Source organism: Mus musculus, chromosome 8 (assembly GCF_000001635.26).
Source record: "Mus musculus strain C57BL/6J chromosome 8, GRCm38.p6 C57BL/6J".
Lineage (NCBI taxonomy): Eukaryota > Metazoa > Chordata > Mammalia > Rodentia > Muridae > Mus > Mus musculus.
This window is the reverse complement of record NC_000074.6, coordinates 85,408,759-85,432,841: the sequence shown is the minus strand read 5'-3', so window position 1 is coordinate 85,432,841 and position 24,083 is coordinate 85,408,759. Positions and strand designations below refer to the sequence as shown.

Genomic DNA, 24,083 nt, shown 5'->3' with positions numbered 1-24,083 from the left:
CGCAGCCCCGCGCACGCGCACGCGCGCCTCCACGGCTGGGTCGCGGCTGGAGTGAGGACGCGCTGTGTGGAGCAGCGGAGGCACGGCGCTGCTTCCACCGCTGCTCAGGAGGGGAGCATGTCTGCAACTCGAGCCAAGAAAGTGAAGATGGCCACCAAATCGTGCCCCGAGTGCGACCAACAGGTGGGCTGGGCCGGCGCGAGCGGGCGGGGCGGGCAGGGCGGGTGGCCGTTGCTCGGCGGCGGTTGGCGGTGCGCGGCGGCCCGCGGGCGGCGGGGGCCTGGGAGCGGGGACCCGGCGCTGCCCCTTCTGGTCCCGGGCCGGCCCGCGGACCCCTGCCGCCCCGCATGGCTTTGTTCGCGGTTGGGGAGAGTGCGGTGCTGCTTCTCAGCTGTCGCTCCCCGCCACCTGGGTGGCAGCATAAAGCAGACAAAAGGACAGTAATGGTGCTAACTTTTTTGCAAATTTGTGGACTTCCGGAACGCCGCAAAAAAACCAACCAGTTTGATGTGTGGTTTCTAGTCCTTCCACTACGTTGTTAACGGAACACGGTTCGAATAAAGTCGGCGTTGAGGCTCTTCCTCTCTGCGTGTGCCCCGTCCCATTCGTGCTATTTACTGTTGTAAATTTGACATGTCTGCTTACAGATTTTTTTTTTAAATATGCGGATTCGTGAATTTGAAATCATTCATATTTAGACTGAACTCATGGAGTAATAGTCGTAATTTTTAAAAAAATCATTTTTCTTTTCCTACATTTAAGTACGCCTAATTATAGTGTGATGAACAAAAACTCATTCCATTAAAATCATCCTTAGGCCTTCATGCCGGCATGCAGATCTGGCTGTACTTCTTTTTCCTGAATCTTCCTAAAATGACTACCTCTCTCTCTTCCCCTCCCCCCTCCTTCTCTCTGGAGTAATTGGAAATGGGTGGAGACTTAAAATCTGATTTAAGTATATTATTTAGGGCGTGTCCTTGTAGGTTTATTAAAATCTTTAAACAAAAAAGTTACATGTTTTATTCAGTATGATTTATAGGCAATGTTTAAAAATGCTGATGATGGAAAGTTGTGCAAGTTTAGTCGATAGAGCATACCAGTCTGCAATATCAAAACAGTCATGTTTTCCAAAATGTAGAGTTACGTTCATTCTTTCCACCCAACTAAATTGTAGCAAACTTGCACTTTGTGATCAGTCTGTTGGCAGATTACTTTGATGTTTAAATAATTTTCAGTTAAGGCTTTTACAGTATGAATTATGCATTCTGTTTCTGTAGGGCACAAGTCCCTTGTTTTACTTGGCATAAAATAATCTTTTGGGGAAAATATCTGTTTTTAATTTCCTGGTTATTGGCCAGTGAGATGGCTTTAGGTGGTAAAGGTGCTTTCTGCTCAAGCCTGACTACCTGAGGTAGATCCCTGTAAAGGTGGAAGGAGAGAACGGCTGTACGGTTAACCTCTGACCTCCACACCCGTGCTGCGATGCTCACACCTACACAATCACACACATTGATGAGTTAAAAAGAAAAACAAAAAACCCCTGAAAATTGAAAAAGGCAAAAGACAAACAAACAAACAAACAAAAAAACCCTGGTTAAAGGAAGAGCAGAAGACGTTAGCTTTTAGACTTGAGGCTGTAAAACAAACCAGAGTTTTATTTGGAGAGATGACATTTACTTTGCTATACAATATAATATCCCCCCCCCTTTTTTTTTTTCTTTTTGGTTTGTGCCTGGGAGCCTGGGAGGCAGAGAAGAGCCTGGGGCAGTCTGCTCTCTGCTTGCATCCTGTAAGGCCCCCTGGGTTGGGACTGAGATTTCCTGCCTAGCCGTTTCCCAGGCTCCACATTGCATTCCTTCCTCCAAAGTCAGCTCTGGCTTGGTTTTAGATGCAATAATAAAATACCCCGGACTGGATATGAGTAATGAACATTAATCTGCTTGGCCACAGTTCTGATGGAAGTTCAAGGCCAGGCTGGGTTCTAGTGAGAATTCTGGCTTGTAGATACCCGCTGCCTCCTTGGTGTTCTCCTGTGGCAGTGACTGCTCTAGTCTCATTTAAGGTCACTAATCCCGTTAGGAGCTTCCCACTTCACTTAAACTCAATTATCTTTGGGACAGCCTTACTTGGAAATACCATCACAGTGGGGTTTAGGGAGTCATTATGCAAATTTTGGAAAGTGAACACATTTAATCTTTTAGAAGCTAGGAAATTGGTTTTTTATTTGGTCTTTTATTCTTTTTTTATTTTGTTTTGTTTTGTTGATTTTTTTTTTTTTTTTTGAGACAGGGTTTCTCTCTGTAGCCTTGGCTGTCCTGGAACTCACTTTGTAGACCAGGCTGGCCTTGAACTCAGAAATCCGACTGCCTCTGCCTACCAAGTGCTGGGATTAAAGGCGTGCGCCACCACGCCCTGATGGCATCTTTTATTCTTAATACTGAAGAGAATATACATGATGACAAATTAATTTTTGGTGATTCCCCAATGGTAGTGTTCAAAAACCAAGGCCTTGAGCCCTTTGTTGATATATACATATTAATTATAGTGTGTGTTATTAATATATTAATATTAGTATATATTGATGTAAGTATATATTAATATATAAATAGTACTTGAATTGAAGGAAGTAATAGATTAATTTTAGCTTTCTAATTAAAAAGTAGACACTTTTAGTTTTAAACTAGAAAAGAATTATAATTGCAAGTAACATTTTAAACAAAACACTAGAATATTGCCAAGATTCTAAATTTCATGAATATTGAATTAGATTATAGTTTAGAAACATCAGTGTCAAAGCTTTAAAGTGAGATTTCTCCATTTGATGACAAGACAGGCACATCCCCTGAGTTTAAAAAGCTAGCACAAGGAAGCAAGCAGCCAGATTTCTAGCAGCTTTCAACATCTCTTATGTGGGCCCTTAAAAAGCCACACATAGTTTTATAACTTCTAAACATTCATGCTATTTATTTTCATGGAGGTCTTGTTCACTGGCTGGAAAATTACTCAACTATTTTGGGTATGTTATATTTGTCAGTTTTCTGATATTTTCGTGTGCATTTTTGGTTTTCCTTTCATTTTAAAAGCAATGCACTGTTTTTCCATGTATGTCACATCCAGTAAGCATGTGTGCTGTGGGTATGTGATCTGTTTACCATTAGAGTGTTATTTTAGGCAGATACATTGTAAGACCTGTAGTAGATGCCTGAAATTTCAGACAATGGTAAACCTATCTGTACTGTGTTTTTGTATATGTATGCACTTATAATGAAATTTGTAAATTAGGCATAAGCAATCAGAACGAGGTCTTGTGAATGAGCATTTCCTGAAAAGACTCTGTGCACAAAGGCTGATTGACTGAACCTTGAGGGATGTGGTATGGATGGAATGTTACAGGCCCAGTTACGCTCGAGCTATCTTTATCCACAGACAGCCAGTCCCTGCCTCTCTCTGTGTCACACCTAAATCTGAAGAGATAAAACACTTTTGAGATGAACTAACTTAGAACCCTGGTTTTCCACCAATCAAAAGGCTAACAGATTTATCAGACAGCATCTGAGGCCTATAGCAAAGGTTTTTGTGCTTTGCTGTAGCGTCCAACTTACTGTTCCCACCAATGTACTTGGAAAGAGCTTTGATCTATGACTCTTTGTTCTGTTATATAAAAACTTCATGGGATTGCTTTCATGTTGCAACATAGAATTTGGGGTAACCTAGATCTGTTCCTAGGCCTTGGTTACTCATATTTAGATCCAGAATTAGCTCTCTTACTCCTTTTGATGTAAGTGCTGTGTTTTTGCATTGACAACCTTAATCTCTTTCTAAATATCCTTCTCACTGACCTTGGGTGACTAAAACCTCAGAAAGCAAAAATAATGAGATTTCTATAAATGAGTTTTCTTTACTGGTTTTTCCCAATCCCTTTTTCTTTTTGTTTTTTGTTTTTGTTTTCTTTTTTGGGGTATCATTAAATTTTTTTTTACTTTTAAATTTTATTTGGTTTCAAGTCCAAATTCTTGTTTGTAGATTATAGCAGTGTTACCACTTTTATAACTAATAGGATTTTCTCCTCACCCACAAGGATTTATTGAATGTCTGTTTTGTGCTAGACATGGTGTAGTAGTCACCACTAATATGACATTGGGCAAATGTACAGAGGACCCTTTTTTCCTTTAAAATGTACAACCTAAATAATATTTTTCAAAGAGTGAATTGATAAATAATAAATCCTAGTAAACAATACTTTGGAATTTTTTCCATTAAAAACTTAAAGGTTTAACGCTAGAATTAAATTATTATCTTAATGTTAAATGAAATTTAATGGGTGTCTATTGCAGTTTTACAAACCCCCTAGAGCTGTAATTCAATGAGACTAACATTATTCAGGTTGTTGAGCCTGCCTGAAGTTTCTTTTTATAGGATCTGGTTGCAGTGTTTTTGTTTTAAATTTCTGGGACAGAAGTTGAGAGGTTCATTCCATTTTTAACCAGGACTTTAGAATGATTAGCTTAGACATGGGATCGTGTCTTGAGTGGGACTCATTAAAGGAAATCATCTTATCAGTTGAGTTAGAAAGTGTGCACCTGGGTCTCAAAGCCAATTTTACCTGCTAATTATGGAAAGAGGCTTATATGATATTTATACTTATTTTTCATTTGGTAGTGTTAAATGTTGAACTCAGTCAGGATTGTGTATATACCAGGCAAGTATCTTACTGCTGAGTTATTACATGCCTAACTTTTTAATTTTGTTAGTGTCTGACCTTGAACTGATTTAGGCCAGGCAGGCAGGCCTTGAAGTCATGGTCTCCCTGGCTCAGTCTTCTGTGCTAGGAGTGTAAGTCATACCATCAGGTCCTGCCCTTCTCCTCTCCCTTTTTAACTAATTAGCTAATTAGTTAATTCTGTGTGTGTGTACAGCTGCTCCCATCTATGTATAGAGAATAGACTCTTGAGAGTTGGCTTTCTCCTGCCTCTTACCCGGTGTTGAACTTAGATCATTAAACCTGCAAGCCATCTTGTACACCTGATTGTTGTCTTTTAAGTGTAAATTAAAGATTCTGTGTTGTGCTTGTAATCTCAGCACGTGGGAGACAGAGGCAGAAGAATCAAGAAATCAAGGGTCGCTTTTGCTAAACAGCAAGGCCGGTTTGGGCCACAGGAGACCCTGACTCAGTAAGGCAAAGCCAGGGCAGCTGAGTGAAGGGGTTTGAATGCAAGCTTTACAACTTGAGTTTGAAATGGAGTAAAAGCAGGGGAAAGAGTGGACTCCCCAGTGCCCCATTTACCTCCTACACATAATAATAATAATAATAATAATAATAATAACAACTCTTAAAGGGAAAAATCCAGTGTTCAGGGCTTTAATGCAAAAATAGAACTGTTTTCCCTCCTATCTGTTATTAGCCCTCAGTTGTATGAATTCTACTCGCAGATCAGTAGTTGGTTGGGTCCATTCCTGGTTTCTTCCTTTTGTGACTCGTAGCTCATTTACCTTTGCAGCTTCCATTCTCAGTATTCCAGTGGAGCCTCACAATCTTCTGTTTGTCTTAAACTTGCTATAAACTGCCGTCAGTGTTAACAGTTTAGGATCCGCTGCCTTTTGTCATAGCTAATCTCCCCTGGCCTGATCTGTTAAGGTTTTCTGTTGGGCACTCCTATCTGCACACACTCACATTGCATCTAGTATTTATGACACTGGCACCACAGATATTCAGGTGTTGTAAGCACTAGGAAAATGTGAGTACTTGTGAAATGATAACTATCTCAGTCAAAGGTTTCAGTTTAACCTGAGGCTCTTCAGCTAGTTCATTCACCAGGACACTCTGGAAGTACTGAGGAATTTAACAATGGAAGAAGAGTGATGTAGTTTTTCTTTTTTCCCTGCAGATTCCTGTTGCGTGTAAATCATGTCCCTGTGGTTACATATTTATTAGCAGAAAACTACTAAATGCAAAACATTCAGAGAAATCACCGCCGTCTACAGGTAATTGTGAAAATTAAACACAGCAGCTTAGCTCTTGAAAATCAACTTGTGACATCGCTTTATTTCCCTTAAATGTGAACTCCCTTATAATATTGGTAGTAGGTAATACAGTTTTAATTTTATTTTTATCTACTTAAAATTGTACTTAAAAACATTAAAAATAGCTCAATAAGAATGATAATTGATGTTGGGTTAGTGGAGGACAGCTTCTAAGTCTATCATTTGATTGGCTCTGACATGTGGGCAACAGTCTGTCAGCACCATCTCCCTGCTGTCCTGTCCCCCACTGCTGCTCCTCCTTACTGTCCTGTTAGCGGAGTCACAGAGCCTAGGTCTTTGTCTGGCCTCTGCTCTCAAACAAAGTAGTTAACATTTACCTTCTCGCCTCTCCCCTTGCTTAGTGTTCCTTATATGGGTAATATGGCTATGCCTCCAGTTACCACTTCACCTTTTGGTGGGCCACTGTCTTTATTTTTGTTCCTTTCACAATGCTGGTAAAATCTGTAATAACTTTGAAGTTTTTTGTTTGTTTGTTTTTCAAGATTATAATTATATCATTTCCCCCTTCCCTTTCCTCCCCTGACTCCCTCCCTGTACAGTCCCTTCTCTTTCTCAAATGGCTGACCTCTTTTTTTTTTTTAATTATTGTTGGTGTGTGTGTGTGTGAGAGAGAGAGCTATATAAGTACAACCTGCTGAGTCCTGTGAGGTTAGTTGTGTGTGTGTTTTCAGGGCTGACTGTGTGATACCAGATAGTTAGTTGGTGTGCCCCTCCTGGAGGGATACCTGTTCTCTCAATATTCCTTAGCTTTGCATTGAGGCCACATGAACTCCCTTTCCATGTGAGTATATCTATTGGTTTCATCCCTAGTCAATTCTTGTTTAGGCAAGCTGTGTTGGTGAGACTTCATGGGGATGGTTTTCTGACATTTCTAAGAGATACACTCTCACAGCAGATTTCCTGTCCCTCTGACCCTTAGACTCTTTCTGTCCCCCTTTCCTCAATGATCCCAACTCTAAGGTGCAGGACTGGCTTTGGACATGTATCATCTGGACCTGGCTCCCACAATTCTGCATTTTAATTTAATTGGTTGTGGTTTCTGCAATGGTTTCTATCTGTTGTAAAGAGAAGGTTTTTTTTTTTTTTTTTTTTTTTTTTTTTAAATGAAGGGTAAAGGTTTTTTTGTGTGTGTGTGTGTGTGTGTGTGTATGTGTGTCTGGAAAAATGTAACTCGGTTCAGTATGATCGGAATTTTTATTGTTATTCACAGTTTCCTGCCTGAGAATACTTAGAAAATAGTTTTGCGTAGACTTGTTTCTTTCCTGTTAATGTAGACAACTTGGATTTATTCAGTAGGCATATTTATTAAAAGATAAAACTAGAGCAGTGAGGTCAGAGTAAGAGTAAGTTGGTCTGGTGGTGCCTGCCTTTAATCCCAGCACTCGGGGAGGCAAAGGTGGGCAGATAGATGTCTGTGACTTCAAGCCTGCCAAAGCTACATAGCAGACCCTGTCTCAAAAATTAATAAGTAAGAGTAAGTTGTATAAGCATTGCTTATTTCATGATTGCTGTCATGAAATGTACAGTCTCATGAGTGTGAGGTAGACAGTGAACAGATAAATGGAAAATAGCCACCTTATGACAAATGCTTTCTAGAAATTTGAAGTGAGGTGCATCCTGTAATGTGACTGGAGGCCACCTTTGTTTTTACTCCCTTCTGAGGAAAGGATACTTCTGCTATCGAGAAGGAGGAAGGGGTAGCTGTGATAACAAGGGGCGAATTCTTGGAAGATAAAGAGGGTAGATAGAGTCAGGCCAGGGAGAGGGCTCAGTGGGTAAAGACGATGGATGAGTAAGCCTGAAGACATGAACTCACCCCAGAACCTGGGCAGGCAGGCGAGAACTCATCCATCCATAGGTTGTCCTCTGGTCTCTTTTTGTGCACATACATGTATTCACACACATAGACATAAACACACATGTGCACAAATATACACATGAGATTTTTTTTTTAAAAAGAGTTACCTTGGAAATCCACAGTGTATAAGGAATTTTAAGAGGTACATTTGAAAAATGTAATTGATGCATAATAATACGTGTATATATTTATGAGGCATAACACAAGCATTTGAATCATATATGTAATATATATGGCAGGGCTATTAGCATTTGCATTTCCTCAAACACTTATTATTTCCAGTGTGGGAGCTTTCAGATTCTTTTAGTTATTGGAAATCTGTTGTAAGTTATTATAGACTGAAGTTACCAAACTAGCTATTGAATGCTAAAATTAATTCTTTCAGTCAAATTTTATCTTGGTACATGTTACTTAACCTAATTTTATTCCTTTGCTTCGTGTCTTCCCATAACCACTTTCTGGAAACACGAGCGACAACATTGTTCTGTCCTTTGCTTATTTCATTTAATGTGATGATCTAGGTGAAGATTAATCTTCATTGTCAGTTTTATTGGACTTAAAATCACCTAGGAGACGTGTCTCCAGGCATGTCTGAAGGGTTTTCCAGAGAGGTTTAGCTGAGGAGAAAAGACCCACCCTGAATGTGGGCAGCACAGTTCTGTTGGGGTGGGGTCCTAGACTACAGGAAAGAAGGGGAGCTGACAACACGTGCTCTCTCTGCTTCCTTACTGCAGGGGCCCATGCTCTGTGCTGCAACAAGAAAAGCAGCTATTTCATCTTCTGGCCTGCCACATTCCTACAGATTTTAGTTTTAGTAGCTGAATAATATTCATGCATGGTAGGGTGTGACTGTGTGTCTGTATCTGTTTCTTAATCTCTCTTTCTCTTTCTGTGTGTGTGTGTGTATGTGTGTGAGTGAGAGAGTCTTTTCTATACCAGTTTATATGTTGATGACAGTTGGGTTAATTTCAAGATAACGAAAGTCATGGTTGAGTACTGTTGGAGTAAACCAGTAGCTCAGACAATTCTTTTGTGTTCATTTTATTTGCTTTGCATGAGCAATCTAGTACTGGAGTCATTGCATTGTATATAATGCTTAGCCTGCTAAAAATCTATGTACTGTTTTCAGTTGTAGTTATACTATGTTTTTATGAACATATCAAAATATGTATGCTGAAAACAAAGACATAACTAAAAGTAGAGAGAATTTATTCTGACGCCAAATATGAGATGGCCCAGGAACACAGATTTAGGTTACCTCACATTCCATGTTTCAAAATGGTAACAGCTTGATGAAATTTAAAAAGTAACAGAACAAAAGAGTTACAAATTAGGCACTTTTCAAATACATTAGTGGAAAGGATCTCAGGTGGTTTTAAAGTGAAGTAGGGAAAGCTCTGCTGTAGATCCCTGATGCTATTTGATGCTTAGTGCAAACTAACCGGCTGTTAAAGAAGTCCAAAAGAGTTTGCTGTTAGCCAGAAGGATAAAAAGATAGCTCAGGGGCCGGAGAGATGACTCAGCGGTTAAGAGCATCAACAGCTTTTCCAGAGGTTCTGAGTTCAATTCCCAGCATCCCCATGGTGGTTCACAGCCATCTGTAATGGTATCTGATACCCTCTTCTCATATGTCTGAAGAGAGCAATAGTGTACTCACACATATAAAACAAATAAATAAAATAAAATAAAAGATAGCTCAGGATAAATCTTAATTAGGATAAATCGTAACTAGGCTGTGGACTTAAACCACCTCCTCTCTCCACAGTCAGTGAAGTTCTAGACAGTGAATCTGCCCTGCACAGTGTTCACTGGAAAGCATGGAGGCTCACCCGCTGAGCCATCTCACCAGCCCCGGTTTGTTTTTTGTTTTGTTTTTGTTTTTTTCTAGACAGGGTTTCTCTGTATAGCCCTGGCTGTCCTGGAACTCACTTTGTAGACCAGGCTGGCTTCGAACTCAGAAATCCGCCTGCCTCTGCCTCCCGAGTGCTGGGATTAAAGGCGTGTGCCACCATGCCTGGCTTGGCCCCAATCATTTCTTTTTTTTTTTTTTTTTTAAAGATTTATTTATTTATTATATGTAAGTACACTGTAGCTGTCTTCAGACACACCAGAAGAGGGCGTCAGATCTTGTTACGGATGGTTGTGAGCCACCATGTGGTTGCTGGGACTTGAACACTGGACCTTTGGAAGAGCAGTCGGGTGCTCTTACCCACTGAGCCATCTCACCAGCCCCCCAATCATTTCTTAACATACCTTTATTTATAACACGTATCTCTCTTCTTTTCACCAAAATTAATTTTAAACTTTTTTTTTTAATTTATTTATTATATGTAAGTACACTGTAGCTGTCTTCAGACACTCCAGAAGAGGGCATCAGATCTTGTTACAGATGGTTGTGAGCTACCACGTGGTTGCTGGGATTTGAACTCCTGACCTTCGGAAGAGCAGCCGGGTGCTCTTACCCAATGAGCCATCTCACCAACCCAATTTTAAACTTTTAATAATTCCTTGCTTTATATAACAGATCATTTATATGTATTTTTATTCTCCAGTTCTGAGGGCTGAGATCAAAGGTGTGTGCCACAATGTAAAAGTGCTTTAAAATGTTCTTTTTTACATGGGGCTGTTGAATCGGCTTAGCGATTAAGAGCACTGACTGCTCTTCTGAAGGTTCAGCAACCACATGGTGACTCACAACCACCTGTAATGGGATCTGACACCCTCTTCTGGTGTGTCTGAAGACAGCTACAGTGTACTTAGATATAATAATAAATCTTTGGGCTGGAGTGAGAAGGGCTGGAGCAAGCAGGGCCTGAGCGAGCAGAGGTCTTAAAAATTTAATTCCCAGCAACCACATGAAGGCTCACAACCATCTGTACAGCTACAGTGCACTCACATACATAAAAATAAATCTGAAAACACACAGACACACACACAAACAAAACCTGACACTTTCCTGCGCATGTGCCTCTGCCCCAGCAGCCTGGCCGGTGCACTGGCAGGCAATGGCGGACCTGTTTTTATCTTATGGAGACTGACTCAGAACTTCACACTCTCCACTCAGCTCCCTAGGTTCCTACTGGCAGGCTGCTACAATGCCAACCCCACACCAACCCCACGCTTCAGATTCCCCCCTGGCCTTTGTGGAACACCTCTGGCAAACTCACACTTTGCCGCCTTACCTTCTTCTCTTGAACCCAGACAAGCCTCAGTGTGAAGGAAAAGAAACAATGGTAACTCAATCTCTGGGTACAATAACTAAAACCTAATCTTGTAAGCCTTATTAAAGTCTGATTCCTCCTGATTTCCTACCAGGAAATTCTAGCAGCTACATCTTCCCCCTCTGCTGCCCCCTTCCAAAAGGACCTAACTCTCTCCTGCTTCCTCTTCCTCAGTCCAACCCACAAGTCCCGCCTACTTACCCAGTGATTGGCTTCTTTATTCATTAGGGGATTGGTTCACAAGAAGCCACCTGAGCATGTGACTCATTCCTCATTCCAGACAGCAGAATTAACATAAATATTTATAATAATAATTTAAAAAAACCAAAACAATGTTTTGTGCAGGAACCTAGAACCTTAGGCAGTTATTCTTTGACTTATTCCAAATGGGATGTGTTTTGCAAGGTTTTTATTTGTTTGTTTGTTTGTTTTTGTATGAAATAAGTATTTAAGAATAAGTAAGAGAGATGGCTCAGCAGTTCAGAGCACTGGCTACTCTTCCAGAGGACCTGGATTAAATTCTAGCATCCATAAGAGGTTCACAAACACCTGTAACTCTGGTTCCAAGGGCCTCAACACCATCTTCTGGCCTCTGGGGCCACTGTATGCATGTAGTGCATAGAAACAAATGAAGGCAAAACACATGTACACATAAGATAATAATCTCAAAATGTTATTAATTGAGGATTTCATTTCTAAGTTGAACTGTTGACCTAGAGTTTAAAAAGTGTAGTTTGCAGGGGTAGAAATGTAGATTAGTGGGAGAATGCCTGTCTTGCATACACAGGCCTTGGGCTTAATGCCTATCACTGCTGTTTTAAAATTTTGTTACTATTTTGTGTATATGTCTGTGTGCTGGCACCCATGTGCTACATTGAACATGGAGGTCAAATGGTAGTTCTCAGGAGTCCGTGCAGGGATGAAACTCAGATTGTCGGGTTTGTGCAGCAAACATCTTTACCCACAGAGCCCCCCCCCCCCCAAACAACTTTTCAAATAAACTTGAAATTGAGGATATTACAATGTACCCACTGCTGGCCTAGCACAGGATGGTCCCAGTCTTCCAAGTGCTAACATTTATAGTCCTTTACCTACATCTAATGCTGAAGGTATTTCTCTAAAAGAGGAATTAAAGAAAGCTCAGTGTTTCTTCAAGTTGTGAATCTGTACTGCACCTACATTTACTTGCTCGTGTGTGGGGAATACATGTTATGACATGCATGTTGGAGGCAGGGTAAGACAACATGCCAAAATTGGTTCTTTCCTTTTATCATGTGGGTTCCAGGGATCAAAGCACTGTTCCCTACTAAGCCATCTCACCCTCACCCTTCCTGGAGGAGTTATGAATCAGCTATTTATCCAGTTACCATTATTAAGGGAAGTATTAATTAACTCAGTTTGTTCTATATCTTACTTTCCAGATGTAGATTCTCATCGGAGGTATCATTTTACAGTTAATTACTGGCTGGATCTTTTTTTCCTGTCCAGAATTTTAACTTTAAAACCTGTAGAAGAAAATATAAACAAGCCGGGCAGTGGTGGCGCACGCCTTTAATCCCAGCACTTGGGAGGCAGAGGCAGGTGGGTTTCTGAGTTTGAGGACAGCCTGGTCTACAAAGTGAGTTCCAGGACAGCCAGGGCTACACAGAGAAACCCTATGTCAAAGCCCTCCCCCCCAAAAAAATATATAAACAAATTCTAAATCAGGTTGAGTCCATAAACTTCCTTTAAAGGTGAGAAAAAATATTTGAGACAATTACCTGGGAGCTGACTAACACTTTACTTGTTTCCTTTCAGTGGGAAGATGTCTCAGGTAAGGTCAGTCCAATGACCACCTTATTTTTTTTTTTTTGAGAGAAGGATTAAATGTGTAAACCACAACTTTTCATATTACTCATGAACAAGCAAAGGCAAAAAAAAAATGTTAAAATGATAAATTCACCTTAATGAGAGAGAGATCCAGCACTCAGGAGGCCTAGGCAGGAAGATTTGGAGCTGTGGGCTCGCCTGGGCTGGCTGCACAGACAGAGATCCTTTCTATCTACTTCATCCCTGGCCTCTAAGAACAGCATCAGGGGTCCCTTTTTTGTGGGTTCTTAGTCTTGTTAATTAATTTAAAAGCAGACCCAGAAGCAAGTTCCAAGACTTTTTATTACTGTTTGAGAGGAAAAGCATGGCGGGCAGGAGGAAGGAGACGGCTGAGAGGAAGACGCAACTGTGGGGCTTTTGGGGCCAAGAAAGTGAGCAGGTTCAACAGTGGAGGGTGTCAGGCAGCTGCACAGAGGATCAGGGATTGGAGAGAGTGAGCGGGCATGTTCAGAATGCCAGGGAGGGCAACATGGTTAGGACTGTGGCTGGCATGGGAAAAGAGACATAAAGGGTAAGGAAAGGTTACACTTTTTGAGCTGGAACTCAGAAAACTGAGCAGGCTCGAGGTGAAGGTGTGCTAGTGACTGCCTGGAGAGAGAGAGGGCCGTCTGAGAAGTCTAACTGCATGGTCTCCATGATCTCACTAAGAGCATAACGACTCTTCCTATTTCCTTAGGAATAGGAAAAAAAAAAAAAAAAAAAGACATGGTCTTACAATGTAACTCTGATTGAGCCAGAGTTCATTTTGTAGACTAGGCTGACCTCAAAGTCAAAGAGATCCACCTACTTCTGCCTCCAAGAGCTAGGATCAAAGGCGTTTACCTCTCTGCCAAGTGGGAACAAGCAATAAATAGTATGTAATGTTGAAGGCAGTAATGTGCAGCAGCTTGCCAAACTCCACTGTTGGACCTGCTTGTTTTCTTGGACCTTACTATATCTTTTCTTCTCGTTCATCTCCTTCCTCCTGCCTCCTCCTGCCCTGTGTTTTTTCCTCTCAAACTGTAATAAAAATTGTCTTCAAACTTGCTTTTTTCTTTTTCTTTTTATGTATATGGGTTTATCTTCCTCTATTTATGTCTCATGCCTGGTGCTCCCCAAGGCCAGAAGGCATCAGATCCCTTGGGAATGGATATGGACATATATATGTATGGATATATGTATGGATATGGACATATATATGTATGTGTATGTGTATATGTATATATATGGTACTGAGCTGCCATGTGGGTGCTGGGAATTGAACATAGGTTCTCTAAAAGAACACCCAGTGAGTGCTGGTCTATGATTATTTTTAGGTCTTTTGCACAATTTTGTGTTGGAATTTCCTTTCGACGTGTTCTCAAGATAATTGTATGCTTATTTGTCCTCTCTGTGTCCCTGCTGTTTTCCTGTGTTCCTCAAGAGTGTGTATGTGTATGTGTGTTCCTCAGAAGTTGTCTCATACCTAGAAAGTTTTTTCTTTCTTTCTTTTTTATTTTTTTGTTTTTTCAAGACAGGGTTTCTCTATATAGCCCTGACTGTCCTGGAACTCACTTTGTAGACCAGGCTGGCCTCAAACTCAGAAATCTGCCTGCCTCTGCCTCTCGAGTGCTGGGATTAAAGGCGCGTGCCCCCACACCCAGCTCCTAGAAAGTTCTTTAAAACAACAACAAAAAACAAACCCAAACCACATGGCATTTTATTTTATGTCATCCACGGTGACTTTCGCACTAATATTACTCTTAACTTTTCCTTAGATTGCAGTGTTGTCTTTCAGGCTTAGGGGTATAACTCAGTGGTAGGAAGCTCACTGGTATACATACAAATCTTCCATTTGAAGGCTCAAGACTTCTACTAGTTGAGGCAGTTTTTACTTATCTTTTATAAATTAATTACTGTCTAAAGACAGGGTAGAATGTATCCTGAGTTCAACTCAAGATCACTTTGTAACCAAAGATGACGTCCACCTCTCCAGCATCTGAGATGACAAGTGGTGCTGGGGTCAAACCTAGGTCCTCCTGCATTCCAGGCAAATACTCTGTCAACCAAGCTGCCCTCAGGACACGTTCCTCTTTTTCTTGACCTGTTTGTTATTCCCGTGTACTTATTGGGTGGTCCGTCAGTATTAGAGACCACTCTGTTGATAATGGAGTGACTGGCACAGGGTAAAGGACTGGGTTCCTTTCTCATAGGGAAGGGTGGACTGTCATACTTGTTATAAGGTAACTTTTGCATATGTGTACCCATTAACGTTCCCAGCAGGAAGAAAATGGGAGGACAGAATAAAGAGGCATACCAGCCATGCTTAAAGAAAAACCTTTCTGGAAACCTTACCAGTTCCACTAAATGTATTATTAGTTAGAGCTAGTTTTCCTGGTCACTTTCCTTACAAGAGAATCTTGAGAGAATGTAGTAACTTGTTAACATATCTCTGAGGCGATGTGTGGTGCTTTTAATCCCTGCACTGGAGAGGCAGAGGCAGGTGGATTTCTTTGAATTCCAGGACAGCTAGGGCTACATAATGACCCTGTCTTCAAACAAACACAAATACAAACCCAAACAATATCCCCACACACACCAAAAACCGAATAACTGTTCTACCATAGGTGCGCTGCAGATTCATTGGTGGTTTCTTCATTTTCTGGCACCGTATTAGTTACTTTTCTTGTTGCTGTAACAATATATTTGACAGGAAGCATTAAGAGATAAGAATGTGTTGTGGTTTAGCTTAAGAAGTCCAGTCCATCAGGACAAGGAAGGCGTGGAAGTAGGAGCGTGAGGTCGAGAAACAGTGGATGGGAAGTGGAGCCGGGCTGGGGAGCATTGAAGCCTTGAAGCCACACTAATCTTCATTTGCTCGCTCTCCTGTAGAACAGAAACTTCCATAGGCTGAACATTACCCTGCTGAAATTTCCTTGAGAAACTAATTAATTACTCTTGAATTCAGTCTTGCTCAGCATCTCAATATAGGAATAGAATGTAGCCAGATTCTTTGCCACAATTTAACAAACATGGCTTGTAACTAGTTCCCAGTAGAGAGTCCTTGCTCTCCTCTGAAAACTCATGAGCTGAGCTTGGTCTTCCAAACTGTCACCAGAATGGCCCGTTAGTCTCTGTTTAACTAGGGCTTCTTTTGTCTGCAGCTCCACAGTCTGCCTAAGAATCACATGGTTAAGTTTATCTATAGTTCATGTCTGTGTGTGTGCCTATATGTGTGGTTGTGTGTCTGTGTGTGTGTGTGAGTGAGAGAGAGAGAAAGAGAGAGAGAGAATGAATGAATGTATGTATGTGAGTGTGTGTGCACGTATCATTTGGTAACTCTTTTTTTTTTTTTTTTTTTGGTTTTTCGAGACAGGGTTTCTCTATGTAGCCCTGGCTGTCCTGGAACTCACTCTGTAGACCAGGCTGGCCTTGAACTCAGAAATCGGCCTGCCTCTGCCTCCCAAGTGCTGGGATTAAAGGCGTTCGCCACCACGCCCAGCTGGTAATTCTTTTTAGAAACTATTATAATACACAGGACTGGACTATTTTATGTTTCTACTAAGTAATGCCTAAAAGCTCTCAAGTTTTTCATGTTCCCACCAACACTTTTCTTTTTTTTTTTTTTTTTTTTGGTTTTTCGAGACAGGGTTTCTCTGTATAGCCCTGGCTGTCCTGGAGCTCACTTTGTAGACCAGGCTGGCCTCGAACTCAGAAATCCGCCTGCCTCTGCCTCCCGAGTGCTGGGATTAAAGGCGTGCGCCACCACGCCCGGCTCCACCAACACTTTTCTGTTTTGTTTTTATTTTATGTAATATCGTAATGATGGTGTCTTTGTATATTTTTGATTTGGGCTTTTTTTTTTTCTCTTAAAAAAGATTTTAAAAGTTTATGTGTATGTATGTGTGTCAGTATGTGGGTATTTGCATGTGCGTACAAATGCTCCCAGGAGCCATCCTCTAGTTCTTTGGGAACTGTGTCAGTGCAAGCAGATTTGTAAAGAGGAGCTTGTGGGGCTCATCCTTCACAGGAACTCTAGCAGCCCCTCAGGTTCAAAGGGGAGCTTCGTGCTGATAGCCACCATCAGGGTACTGAGCCTGCTCTGGTGTGGCCGATATGGAAAGGACATGGAAGCAGGCAGTAGACAGGAACGTAAACTTACGCACCAGCCCTGGCCTGACTGCTCATCACAGAAGGTGTTTCTCAGGTCTTCGTCCTGGAGACAGACTGGGTGTGTGTGTGTGTGTGTGTGTGTGTGTGTGTGTGTGTGTGTGTGTGTGTGTGTGTGTGTGAGACGTCACTGGGCCAGGGAGGGCAAGAACAGGGCAAACTATAGGGCACGGGATCTAGAATTAATAGTTTTGTTTTACGAGTCAGAATAATTTAAATAGGACCTGTGTCTTTCTGATTGTAGTAGGATACCTGGCTAGCAAGCTTAAGGATCAGCCTGCTGCCACTTTCCCAGTGTTGGGATTACAAGAACATGCGCCATGCCCATATCTTCTATGGGTGGTGGGAATCAAATTTGAGTCTTGATGCTTGTGTGATAAGTGCTTTACTAAGTTGTCTCTCAAATCCCTAAAAGAAAAACCTTTGGGCCGGGCAGTGGTGGCGCACACCTTTAATCCCAGCCCTTGGGAGGCAGAGGCAGGTGGATTTCTGAGTTCGAGGCCAGCCTGGTCTACAGAGTGAGTTCCAGGACAGCCATGGCTACCCAGAGAAACCCTGTCTCAAAAAAGAGAAAGAAAAAACAAAAAAGAAAAAAAGAAAAAAGAAAAGCCTTTAAAACACTGTACTATTATAAAACATTAATGATAATTTTTAATAGTGAATGTTTAACTGTCCTAGTGTTTCAGTTGCTGTGAAGAGACACCATGACAACAGCAATTTTTAATAAGGAAAACATTTAATTAGGGCTGGCTTACAGTTTCAGAGGTTTGATCCATTATCATCATGGCAGGAAGCATGGCAGTGGGAGCTGAGAGTTCTACATTCTGGATTGGCAGGCAGCAGGAAGGGAGAGACACTGGGACTGGCTGTAGCTTCTGAAACCTTAAAGCCCACCCCCAGTGACATTCTTCCTCCAATAATGCCACTCCCTATGAGTCTGTAAGGGCCATCTTCATTCAGACCACCATATCAGTTGATGCTTACCTTCTGCTTCTCCACACTCCTAGTTTGCTTTGACAGTTACTGAACAGAAACCCTTCACACTGTGCTTGTATCCTAGTGATGTAGGCTAACACATTCCTTAAGTGATCTGTTTTTTATAAGTTGAAAGTTGGATTTTAAAATGATGAAACTGGCTTTCAGGGCTGATACTGCTACTGCAAACATGGTAAACATTCTTTAGCCCTGCCAGACTTTCTGCAAAGTGACAGTGCAGGAGGGGCAGGAACTCTTGGTGTGCCCAGGAAAGTGGTGTGTGGCAGGAGACAGTGTGTCTAGAGCGGCCAGACTAAGCCTATTTTCCCTAAGAAGGCTAAAATTACAAAGATGGTCGTGCTGGTACTTGAGTGTGTTGAGCCCAACTGCAGACCTAAGAGAACTCTGGCTGTGGAGAGATGTGAGCATTAGAACTGGGAGGCTATAAAAGGAGAATGAGCCCTTGGCCCAGTTCTAAGCTGACTGCTATGAAGACAACAAGATCATGAGCTTTTACTTAAGATAAACAACCAAAAGCCGTGAGACTAGCTTCTTTGTTTTTATTTTTTACCTGACTACAATCGGTACTTCATGTCTGTCATTTAGTGATGTTAGCAGCTGTTGATGTTTAATTCATTGCAAGTTAGAAATTGGTAACACTCTTGTTCTAGCACTTATTTATTTAGTAGGTTTAATAACTTAAAGATGAAGACGTTCTCTTTGTCTGCTCTTCAGCTACCAAATGATGTCTTCCAGATAGAAAAATAAAATCAGGTTCTTTAGTATTATTTTTATGTATGTATATATCACATATGTATATTACGCATATATATAGGCATATAGGCATAATGTTTATAAGCACTGTGTGAACCTGTGCCTCTGTTGTTTGCCTGCCTGAAGCACCCACTGATTGGTTAAAATAAAAAGCTTATGTCCTATTAGAAAAGTCAGGAAGTAGAAGGTGGAAGTTCTGGGAAGAGATAGGAACTCTGGGAGAGAGACAGGCGCAGGAGATTTGCTACTCAGATGCAGAGAATGTTGGATGTATGAAACTCAGGAGAGGTAACCAGCCATGTGGCAGAACTCAGTTTTAGTATACGCAGGATACTTGAGTTACAAGCTTGATGGGAACAAGCCTAAGATAAGGCCATAGACATTGTAACAAATAAGTCTCCTCTCTGTCATAGAGAGGCACCAAATGGTTACACACAGAGGCTTATATAGTCATATACAGTACAAATGGTTACACACAGTGGCTTATATAGTCATATACAGTACATATGTATATGGCTCAGTAGCTTGAGCTTTTAATGTGATATACTGTGGTTTTAGGATATTTAATGTTTTAGTTTGTATTCAGATTGTCCTATTATGGTCATTAGAATCCTCTTCAATTAGATCCTACATCTTTCAATAAGTCCTTAATTATATTTGGTGACGTTTTGCAGTCTGGAATAATAGAATATTCGTGTTATTCTTATGTAATCCAGTATCCTTGAGTCTTAGGTCTAGGATAAGCTGTTCTACAATGACATGTAGAAGAAATTAATACTGACTTATGCTGCCCCTTTCTTTGAGACAGGGTCTCTTTATGTAGCTCTAGCTGTTCTGAAACTCTATGTAGACCAGGGTAGCCTCAAACTCATAGAGATCCACCTGCCTCTCCTTCCTGAGGGCATGTGCCACTGTGCAATCTTCCCCCCCCGCCCCCCCGCTCTTAAAGATAGTCTCACTGTATAGCTCAGACTGGTCCTGAAGTCTCCATCTTTCCCCTGTTACCATTGTAGTTTTAGGTATTTGGGAAATTAGTTTTCTGGTTTTTGAAGTTAGATGTATATTGAAGTAAAAAAAATTATTTTAATTTAATGTTTTGATTTGTTTGGCATAGGGGGAGTGGCTTCTTACAGAGTGAAATCACTATATTAATAAAGTTCCTGGATTGTTTACTCAATTTATGGAATACAGTTCTGTTATATCAATGATTCCCTTCTTTGTGGGTTAGGTAAAAATTTCTTATTTTCTGTGTTTTTAGAATATGTTATATGGGTGCTCTGTGGTTGATTTTTATTGTAACCCCTGTTATGCCTCAGGCTAGTTTTGCTTCTACCCATTTGACATACTTAGTTCACTTTGTAATTCAGGTCAGGGGCAGGAAGCAGTGGGTCCACCCCACCCTCCATGTGTTTTCACTGTGTTAAACTTGGAAACGTGATGGCAAAAGCAGAAAGGTTGTTGTGGAGTAGTTAAGTTACCAAGTGAAGACAGTTGTTTTCTCTTAAAAGACTTTCCCTAACTTAATAGCTCTGAACTCTGTTGATTGTTCTGTGTGGGGGAACTGTGGCCAGAGTTTACAGAGATACAGAATATGCCAGGAAGGAAAAGGAAGGTACTGAGAACATGGCAAGTTGTTGTTGCGAAGCCCTAAAATAAATCACTTTTATTTATCCATACAGAAAACAAGCACGAGGCCAAGAGGAGGCGAACAGAGAGAGTTAGGCGAGAGAAGATAAATTCTACAGTAAATAAAGATTTAGAAAACAGAAAGAGATCTCGAAGTAACAGCCATTCAGATCATATCAGACGAGGGAGAGGACGACCTAAAAGTTCATCCGCCAAAAAACACGAGGAAGAGAGAGGTATGGTTAATCCCAGCACCCTTTCAAATATCAAACTGATAAAAGGTAATGAGTAGGTAATAGTAGTGAGTATAATGGAAGCTTTGAGCTCTTGAACGGAAAAAAAAGAAAAATCACGATTCATTTTTGATTTAAAAACATTTTCTTGGACTGGAGAGATGGCTCAGTGGTTAAGAGCACTGACTGCTCTTCCAGAGGTCCTGAGTTCAATTCTCAGCAACCACATGGTGGCTCACAACCATTTGTAATGGGATCCGATGCCTTCTTCTGGTGTGTCTGAAGAAAGCTACAGTGTTCTCATAAAAATAAATCTTTTTTTTTTTAAAAAAAAAGAATTAAAGTAGTCTTTAAAATTTTTTTTTCTTTTTTTTTTGTTGCAGTGCTGAGTTTTGAGCGCAGTACACAGGTCTACTTCTGACCCCACACTCGCAGCCCATACATTCTTAGTTTTAAAAATCAAAACAAAACACAGATTCTTATTGGAAACCTAAAGGGTTACATTAGGTAAAATTCCATATTGTTATAAATTAGTGGTAAAAGGTTCAAAGATTTTTTTTTTGTTTTTTTGTTTTTTTTGTTTTTTTTTTTTTGTTTTTTTGTTTTTGTTTTTTTTTGTTTTTCGAGACAGGCTTTCTCTGTGTAGTCCTGACTGTCCTGGAATTCACTTTGTAGACCAGGCTGGCCCCGAACTCAGAAATCTGCCTGCCTGTGCCTCCCAAGGGCTGGGATTAAAGGTGTGCGCCACCACCGCCGGGCTGATAATTGTATATTTAAGTCATCTTTCAGATACCAGTAAAAATTATTGTACTTTGTTTTTGTTTTTTGATTGTTTTAAAGCAGGTCTAAGCAGTTAGTTTAACTAACTGTTCTATGGATTTGAAATCTGTTTTTATATATTTTTTAAAGTGATGTTGGTGTGCAGTTTTTAATTGCTCTTTGGGGGTTCTAGTGCTTCCTCCCCAGCTAGCTTTGCATGGTTAGTGTGTTCTTGATCACTCTGTCTCTCCTTCCAGGTCTCTCTTCTGAGAAGCAGTTTCCACTCATCACTTAGTTCTAGACTTAACAGCTTCTCTCTTTCTGTGATGGATACATCTTTAAAAAGTTTTATCATGGAAAAATGCCACATAAAAAAAGAGTAGGAAGAATGACGTCACAGCCTCGATAACGTATACAGATTGATACAGATTTGAAACTAGTAATTATAGCTGTTCTTTGTATTTATTTAGAACCCTCAGCCAACACAATTTCATTTTCAATGAAATATATTTATAACTGTTGTTGGTTACATTTTGCATTGCTTTAAGTACTTAATTTTAGGTATACAAAAATTTAGTATAAAAATATAAATGTTAGCTGGGCGTGGTGGCGCACACACCTTTAATCCCAGCATGATTTGAGACACAGAATTACTCATGGTTTCTCGGACATATATTGTCTTTAGCTTTTACCAAAATGAAAGGTGTTTTGATACTGTGTAAATACAGAAGTAAAGTTTGTACCTGAGTGAAAGGCTTCCCATAGGTGATTCTCAACTCTTTGTGTAATCTTACTTTTTTTCTTCCTGTTATACTCTTCCAGTCATTTACTTAATTTAAATACACTTATTTAACAATGAGGTCATCAGAAAATCTTATTTGAAAGACTGTTTTGGAACAGAAACCTGGCAAGAAAAGTCCACAGAGAAGAAACAAAAAGTTCTACTTAGTCAGAAAATAGAACTTGGTTTTCAGTTGAAATAAAGGCTGGAAAATGATGGGAGGGGGTGCTTTTGAATTGAGATTAAAGAAATGTCTGCTGGCAGCTGGGGAAGGAAAGGCTATTGCTGGGCATAGATGCATTTTACGTTCGCAGCGCTGGAATTTTATTCTTACTTGAAAAGGGAAGCATTTATTGTCAGTGAGTATTTTTCAGATATTTTCTGTGTAAGAATATTTTTTTGCTGACAGTAGTGCTATGTGCCACTGATCCCAGCACTGGGAGACCAAGGCAGACGACCGCTGTCTCCTAAGAAAGCCATTGTTCCCCCAGTTCTTGGTTCGGGAACATGAACCTTACGCATGCTAGGCAACTATTCCACAGAACTACATCCCTAGAAGCCAAATTATTAATTTTTTTCTTTTGATATGAATTTCGGGAAATGTTATGGTACAATCCTATTTTTTTTTCCACTTTTAAAAAAAATGGTACCTTGGTATTTAACTTTTCCCCTTTTCTTTCCACAGAAAAACAGGAAAAGGAAATCGACATCTATGCTAACCTCTCTGATGAGAAGGCTTTCGTGTTTTCAGTTGCCTTGGCAGAAATAAATAGAAAAATTATCAATCAAAGACTTATTCTCTGATATTTGTCTTCAAACTCTGTTGGTTGCCACTTTCTTCAGGATTGCATCAGCAGATCCTCAGGCAGTCGTGGACTCTGAGGAGCACCAGACTGTGTGAATGAGGGCCTTTGGTTGCTTTCTCTGTTTCCTAGTCTGCTGCCACGCTTTGGGAGCAAAGCTGTGCGTTAGACTTTGCTGGGATTTCCTTGTTTACCAAGGATCATTATCAGTGTTTTGTGTTGGGATATTACTAAATGTATTTACAAAGACAAACAAACAAAATGACCAGAAAAGCCCCGGAACCTGGATGGGTCTTTCCCGATTGGAGGGACAGGAGTACGGGTGGAACACACAGCTGGAGCAGCTGACGTGCTTGCTAGTTTTCAGGTTCGCACCAGAGATGCAGTGTCTTAAGTCCTGTCAGGAGAGTGACTTTTAAATGTATGTATTTCAGGCTTTCACCATTAACAGATTGCATATATACAATCCATTGACTTTTAATAAATTGGTAATTGATATTTTATTGAATGGAGAATTACGAATATAGATTATAAATTCTGTCTTTAATTGACCTTTTTCTTGGGCGCTATTTTAATGATTTAAGTAGGAGTTATATTTTCAGAAACTTTCTAGACAGTTTGGAAATTTGGGTGCTATATGAAGAAAAGCATTTGAGGCTGTATCATATTTCAGATATAAACACCTTGTTTTCTTGAATGTTTTATTTATTGGTTTTTAAAAAAAACTTTTCTGTTATCAAGATGGTGCCTGTTAACCTAAACACAGATATATTTATTATATAAATTGCAAAATATTTCTTAGCTACTTGTGAACAGTGATTTTTTTTTGTCTGAATGTTCATTTATACATAATTCTGGTAATTATTTAAATTGTTACTTCATCCTGGAAAAAAATAAACCTTAATATTGAAAGCGAGTAGATTAAGTAGTGTGGTGTAGCTTTTTGTCCTAGTGAAGTTTGTAAAGTGTTTCAGCCAGTTTTTGCAGTATTAAATCATCATTCCTTATACTCGC

The 24,083-nt window shown here is 40.3% G+C and overlaps 1 protein-coding gene across 2 annotated transcripts; it reads left to right on the top strand.

The window, feature by feature from the left end:
• Positions 1–24,083, top strand: 4921524J17Rik (RIKEN cDNA 4921524J17 gene). Of its 2 annotated transcripts, NM_025722.3 has the most exons (4): positions 1–183; positions 5,886–5,982; positions 20,547–20,729; positions 22,952–24,083. In NM_025722.3, the coding sequence occupies exons 1-4, from the start codon at positions 118–120 to the stop codon at positions 23,068–23,070; spliced, it is 465 nt and encodes a 154-aa protein (NP_079998.1). In that variant the 5' UTR covers positions 1–117; the 3' UTR covers positions 23,071–24,083. The 2 variants fall into 2 exon arrangements, 1 of the variants encoding a protein (NP_079998.1); NR_033144.1 differs by lacking the exon at positions 5,886–5,982.

Excerpts from the sequence above, each read along its gene's own strand:
- 4921524J17Rik (NM_025722.3), top strand. The coding sequence starts at position 118 with ATGTCTGCAACTCGAGCCAAGAAAGTGAAGATGGCCACCAAATCGTGC. Across the intron at positions 184-5,885 it reads GCCCCGAGTGCGACCAACAG|ATTCCTGTTGCGTGTAAATC; the intron begins GTGGGCTGGGCC and ends TTTTCCCTGCAG. Across the intron at positions 5,983-20,546 it reads GAAATCACCGCCGTCTACAG|AAAACAAGCACGAGGCCAAG; the intron begins GTAATTGTGAAA and ends TTATCCATACAG.